This window comes from Pan troglodytes, chromosome 3 (genome assembly GCF_028858775.2).
Source record: "Pan troglodytes isolate AG18354 chromosome 3, NHGRI_mPanTro3-v2.0_pri, whole genome shotgun sequence".
Taxonomy (NCBI): domain Eukaryota; kingdom Metazoa; phylum Chordata; class Mammalia; order Primates; family Hominidae; genus Pan; species Pan troglodytes.
The window spans coordinates 7031907-7038732 of NC_072401.2; the positions used below are offsets into that span (position 1 = coordinate 7031907).

At 44.1% G+C, this 6826-nt stretch overlaps 1 protein-coding gene across 2 annotated transcripts; it reads right to left on the reverse strand.

Annotated features, from left to right (window-relative positions):
* Positions 1-1712: 1712 nt before the first annotated feature.
* Positions 1713-5959, reverse strand: MRFAP1L1 (Morf4 family associated protein 1 like 1). Of its 2 annotated transcripts, none has more exons than XM_526513.7 (2): positions 3243-5959; positions 1713-2655 (listed from the first exon to the last, which is right to left on the reverse strand). In XM_526513.7, the coding sequence occupies exon 1, from the start codon at positions 3639-3641 to the stop codon at positions 3258-3260; it is 384 nt and encodes a 127-aa protein (XP_526513.2). In that variant the 5' UTR covers positions 3642-5959; the 3' UTR covers positions 1713-2655; positions 3243-3257. The 2 variants fall into 2 exon arrangements, with proteins under 2 accessions (XP_526513.2, XP_009445593.1); XM_009447318.5 differs by having other exon boundaries at positions 3238-3898.
* Between the last annotated feature and the right edge of the window lie 867 nt (positions 5960-6826).

A 6826-nucleotide genomic window follows, 5' to 3' on the forward strand; every position in this document is an offset into this window, starting at 1 on the left:
CTCAATGTATCTAAATTATTTTTTCATCACAGCATGGGTTAAGACAATTAGCCTGTCACTACAATGCTCTGCCTAAGAGCCAAGGCTCAAAAATGATTCAGAACACTCTTCAGGCTGTAAATTTGAAGGAGGCTTAGGAAAAAAAAAACAAAAAACCCTAGGATACTGAACAGATGAAATGCAATCCTATGTATGAATATAATCGATGGTCAGTTAATCGAGGGGAAAAACATACATATACATAGTATATATGCACACGTGTATGTATGTAGCACATATATAGTATGTGTGTGTGTCTATGAGTGTGTATGTACAGGACTCAGATTTTTCACCCCCAAAGCATGTTTTTAAATCCGTCAGGTAACTTGTAAATAACAGCTTTCGCAATCAAGATCCACAATATCCCAAAGAGCAGCTGCTCCTTCAGCCAGCTCCTAAAATTAAGAGAATATGGAACAACTCACCTACAATGTATTAATACATCAATATGAATAAGAAAAAAAAATCCTCAGGTGTTGCAAGCCACTAAGGCTTTGGGGTGAACTGTTACAGCAGTTTAGTCTAGTTGACTGATATAGAAGACCCCAAGTCTTGGCTCCAGAAAAGCCTAGCTGGTCCTTCCCACTCATTCTGCCCCAGTTCAGGCCCTCACTTCCCATCTCTACTTCTGCACCTGCCCCTATCTTCTAGCCCACACTCAAACTCACATTAATCCATACCCAGTCTTGGGTAATCTTCCTAAACTACAAATGTGACGGTCATTCTCCTGATTATCAGAAATTATGGCTCCCCAGCCATACTTCTCGTTTTTACTGAAGAACCCAGACAGGCAGGCACATGAGCAAGGATCTTAGATATCATGACAAAGCCAGAAACAGCTTCTGTAATTTTTCTGTGCTCAGGTACTTGATTTTTAAAATGCCTATTTTACACATTAATCCAAAACGTGTATCTGAGCTTATTATGATCATGTATCTATTTTTATGAAATTAGATTTAGTAATTCTGGAAATTGTACCATGCCTACACTATGGCTCTGAGCATCCATTAGCACTCTGTGAAGAAACATTCCAGGGTGAAGAAATCTCACTGAAGTACAGGCTTATGAAGATGAATTAACACCTTAAGGAAGACCTCTTGGCCCTGCCTGCCAATTTCACTCTGTCTCCCACAACCCCCTCCACACTCCTTAACATCCAGCTCAATGGCCATCGCCCCAGTGCTGGAACTCGAAAGGCTTTTGCTCACTTTGATCCCTGTCCCTTATATGCCTTCATTCATTTCTACTTTTCAGGTCCAGGTAACTCACCTGCTCTGAATTCACACACTTCCCTACGAAGAGTTGACTCCCTCCTCAGGGCTCCCACAAGATATCCACGCACTCTATGTCACAATTCCTTGTTTCCATTTCTGTCCCACACATTCGCCCCATCCATGTCTTCACCTTTACGTTCCTAGTGCCTTGGATAGGATATGAAGCAAGTTACATTCCCACTGGTTAACTAAACACACTTCCGCTGCTGAAAAGCAGGGGCTTGGCCCAGAGGATGGCCGAAAGTTTTTCTCTTCAGAACTGAGTGTTCTGTCAGCTCATCTCCATAGCACCTTCCAGAAATAATTCTCCCTCAGTTAAACGCTTACCAAGAGCCTTTAACTACAAGCAGTTCAACCCCATTTGATGACACTCAATGAAGAACATCCATTCCAAAAAAATTTGTTTATGATTCTTTTATTAACACACACAGGAGGGGCTTTGGTCATGTGAACAAAAAATTTATTTCTTAAAAAAGGCTTTTTAGGTCTTTGTTTTTCAAGGCAAATTAACACTTATTATACTTTTGACTTTGACCTCCAATCTGACAGGTCTACTACCCTGATGAACTGGAAGAGACTTTCCAGGCCCTGATAATGTCTTTTCCTTTCTCTGGCCTTTTAAAGCTCTCTGTAGACTGTCTCTTCGATGCCATTCTCTGATGCCCCTATAATGTGTGAGGGTATTACAATAGTCCCTATTCAAACTGCCTTGTCATAAAAGGTCAGCTATGTTGTCTAAGTCAACTCACCTGACAGGTTACACAATATATATCAGACAATGTGCCACAAAACATAGCTCTCCTCTTTCGTCTCACAGAGGAACTAAAGTTCCAAAATATATACAAAACCATCTTCCATCTCCAACTGTCTTCTCTTTCTTCCCAGCTTTATGCAAAGCAGTCTCATTAATACATTCTTCACCAGGCCCAACCAAGTAGCGTAGTGTCTTCCACTGCACCTCTCCAGTTGGAAGATTCTGATCCCACGTCTTGACGTGTTCCAAAAAACAATCAGGTCACAAAGGTAATAGCAAAACACGAGGCCATGCCCAACATTTCAAAAACACAGCGAAGTAACAAGAATAAACGTGACCACAAAAACGACTTAATTAAGCCCCATTTCTCTTCTGAGAGTATTTCTTCGACAAAAGTTATATTTCCAAAACCAAACACATTTGATAATCTAAATCCATATCGAGGTCATCAATCACTGACCATAAGGGAGACTGTCACATGGGGGTAAAAGACATACAAAAACAAAACAGAGAAAATGACAAGCTGTTTCAGTTTCCTCAAGGTGTCAGTTCATCCTTACCAGTTGACTACAGTCCTCAGCTGTGAACCTAAAGCACAATTGGGAGAAATTTACCATGAAGACATTGACTCTCAAAGTTCCATATCCTGATGTTAAAAATAAATGTGAACCACCCAGAAGAATGCCACTTCGTTGAGACACGGTCCTCTGACATGCCTGTCTCATAGAACAATCTGGAAATTTCAGGTAATGGCCTCTGGCTTTACTCTTTATTTCTCTTTCCCTGCGTTCTCAGCCTGCGTTCCACTGCGCTCTATGGCCTAGGTCTTCTTTGGCTTTCCCCAAACTCCCTTAGTGCCTAGACAGGTCTACTTCTGGCGACCGCCCTATTAGAATTGACTTTTATGTTTCACAAAAACAAAACCGAAGTGACTGTTATCTTTCTCTAATTACCAGTGTGGGAGGAAGAGGCCACAAAAAAACGGTATACTAACGCCTAACAAAACCAGCACACATTCTTTCCTCTTGACCCCAACTTTGTTCCCAATGCTCAATTTTTGATGCAATAAAATGGGGGATGCAGGCCTAGAACATAACTTTTTACAGGGCGCGGTTTAACCATGCTTAGGGCGACTACTGAGTTTCATCCAAGCTCCAGCTAGTTTCCGACCTTACCACCGATCTCCTCCTTCAAGAAGACTCGCTTCTCTCTATTCGCCAGACGAGCTCGACCAGCATCTCTGCCATCTTCGCAATCTCCTTGGCTTTCTCCTCAGCCTTCTCGCACAACTCCGACACTCTCTCGTCGGCTTCGCCACTCGGGTGCTGCACGTGATTGAGGGCGCTCTCCTCCGAGGCCTCCACCTGCGTTTTGATCTGGATGAGCATATTGTCCATCTCCCACAGCTTGCTCCTGGTCCGCAGGTACGCCCGCCCGTGCTCGCGTATAAGAGACGCGATGTCCTCGCGCATCTCGTTGATGACCGGGAGCAGGAACTGCTCGAAATCCTCCTCGGGCTCCAGCACCTCCACTTCCTCAGGCGCTTCCACCTCGTCTATGTCCAGGGGCCGCATCTCCTCCCGCCGCTTCTTCAGTACCGCAGTAGGGGCGTTCTTCTCACCGGAACCCTCCAAGAACTGGAGATCAGCAGTTACTGCTGGAGGCTGAGCGACCCACACGCTTTGTCAATTGTACTCCCGAATTATCTTTATTTTTTTTTTCTTCCTTTTAATTGTAAGCCTTTCGCTTCACAACTCTGTGGGAAGAATCGCCGTGGATGCACACAACGAAGCGGCCTACAAAATGGAGTCGCAGCCGTCAACTCGCCCTCGGCCTTTTTGCGGCCCTTTCACGACAGAGCCGGGCCCCTTTACGGTCACGCCTTCGGCAAGACCAGGTAGCGGGCGCGTGCACGTAAAGGGGCCTCGGGCGCGCGCACGTCCATCACCAAATGCTTCCCGGCGCACCTCTTCGCCATCTGATTTAGATCGGTGGCGGCAGGTTTGTTCGCGTCTTCACCTAAAGCTTCCCTTCAGAGGGCTTTTACTTTTATTATTTTTTAAAAGTAAAAGTGACCCACCCTTCCCTATATTTGAATAAGACTGGCTGGCGTTCACAGCGCTTACTAAGCATGCACAAGCTTGAATTAACTTATATGAATTCATTTAGCCCTCACAACGAACCTAGAGGTAAAAACCGTGCTAAAAGTCGTGATTTGAGTCCAGAGCAATGTGGGTCCACAGTCCCTGCTCACTGTTTTAGAATGGAACCCGTCCTTCTGTCCGCCCCACCCCTGGCTCATACTTTTGTCCTGGGGGGAACTTCTCTCGCTGCCTTGGGTGATTCTGGCCCGTGGTTTTTGGTCTCTCTCCGCCAGTCTGTAAGGTCCTCAAGGTAAAGGGCTACTTCTGTTTCAGTTCTGTCCTCCGCCCCTCCTGTCAGCCTGGCGTCAAGCAGGGTCTTAGGGGATGCTTTAGAGAGAGGAATTCTTCTCTAGTGCATAAGTGCTTCTACCAGACTGGAGGCTGTTTGGGGACAGGTTCTGGTCTTGATCACCTTTATGTCCCTCCACACACAGGACCTGAAAATCAGCAGGGACCTAGTAAATGTGGCTTTGATGGTCAGTACATTTTGATCACTAACCTAATGCCATTGTGGAATGGAGGAAGTCTGTTGCTAGGCTTAGCCACCCAGTGCCACACTAGTAGTAATATGAGTGTGTGTAGAGGGGGCATCCTTCTTAACACAAGTGCCACAGATCAGAGCTTCAGTTTTCCAGTCTGATAAAGACCAATGGCCCCAGCCTGAATATCTGTCAGTGGGAAGAGGGATTTGTAAGATGACGTGCGTGAAACAGTTTTGCAAACACCAACATTCTAGCAGATGTTCATCAAAAAAACATTAAGAGGGAAAGAGCAAGACACCGTGAAAAAAAGATATTTTCAATAGTTATACTGACAAAGGACTCATATGCAGAATATATTGAGAACTCCTACAGATCAAGAAGGAAAAGACAAAATTTTTAAATGGGCAAAAGACGTAGGCTGGTACTTAACAAAAGAGAATATTCAAATGGCTAATAAGTATATGAAAAGGTGTTCAACGTCATGATTCAACAGGGAAATGCAGATGAAAACCACAATGAGGAAGCACTGTACATCCACTAGAATGACTAAAATTTCAAATACAATACCAAGTGTTGGGGAAGATGTGGAACAACTGGAACTATTATACATTCTTGATGGATGTCTTAGTCTACTCTGGACACCATAACAAAATTCTATAGACTGGGTGGCTTAAAAACAGACAATTATCTTCTCACAGTTCTGGAGGCCAGAAGTCCACGATTAAGGTGTCAGCAAATTTGGTTTCTGGAGGTGAGGGCTCTCTTCCTCAATTGCAGATGACCACCTTCCTGCTGCAGTCCTCACATGATCTCTTCTTTGTGCATGCAGTGTTGGGGGGTACAGGAAAGAGTGCTCTCTTGTGTCTCTTCTTATAAGAACATGAAGCTATAGGATCATGCCCCCACTTTTATGACCTTATTTAACCTTACTTACTGCTTTACTCCAAGTACAGCCACACTGGGGGTTAGGGCTTCAACATAAAAAAATATTGGGGGACACATATATTCAGCACATAATAATGGGAATGTAAGTTGTTACAATAATTTTGGAAAACTATTTGGCAGTATCAACCAAGATTAAACATATACCAATCCTATGTTCTAGCAAACTGACACCTTGTTATACACTCAAGAGAGTTTGAGTGCAGTTGTTTATAAAAATACATATACGAGAATATTCACAGCAACTTTATTATAATAGCCCCAAAGTTAACCCAAATGTTCATCAGGAGGAGAATAAATAAATAAAATGAATAAATAGTAGCATATTCCTTCAGTGGTTTATTACTGCATAACCAGTTAACCCAAAATTTGGCAGCTTTAAAACATTTATTATCTGTCATAGTGCATTTAGGCTGCTCTAACAAAATGCCATAAGGTGGGCAGCTTATAAAAGAAATTTATTTCTCACAGTTCTGGGGGATGGGAAGTCCAAGATCAAAGTGCTAGTAGATTCTGTCTGGTGAGGGCTAGTATTTTGGTTCATAAACCGTTCCTTCTTGCTGTGTCCTCACAGGATGGAAGGAGCAAGGGGTCTCTCTTATGCATCCTTTTTTTTTTTTTTCTTTTGGAGATTGAGTTTCACTCTTGTCACCCAGGCTGGAGTGCAGTGACACAATCTCTGCTCACTGAAACCTCTGCCTCCCGGGTTCAAGCGATTCTCCTGCCTCAGCCTCCTGAGTAGCTGGGATTACAGGTGCCTGTCATCACGCCTGGCTAATTTTTGTATTATTAGTAGAGATGGGGTTTCACTATGTTGGCCAAGCTGGTCTTGAACTCCTGACCTCAGGTGATCCACCCGCCACAGCCTCCCAAAGTGCTGGGATTACAGGCATGAGCCACCGTGCCCGGCCCTCTTATACATCTTTTGTGTATTTACTTGTAGACAAAGTCTTGCTCTTTTGCACAGGCTAAAGTGCAGTGGAATGAGCGTAGCTCACTGTTTCAAACTCCTGAGCTCAAGTGATCCTCCAGCCTCCACCTCCTGAGTAGCTGGGGCTACAGGCACATGGCACCACACCCAGCTTTAAAAAAAAATTTTTTTTTAGAGACGGGGGTCTTGCTATGTTGCCCAGGCTGGTCTCAAACTCTTAGCCTCAAACAGTTCTCCTGCCTCTTCCTCCCAAAGTGTTG

Excerpts from the sequence above, each read along its gene's own strand:
- MRFAP1L1 (XM_526513.7), bottom strand. The coding sequence starts at position 3,641 with ATGCGGCCCCTGGACATAGACGAGGTGGAAGCGCCTGAGGAAGTGGAG.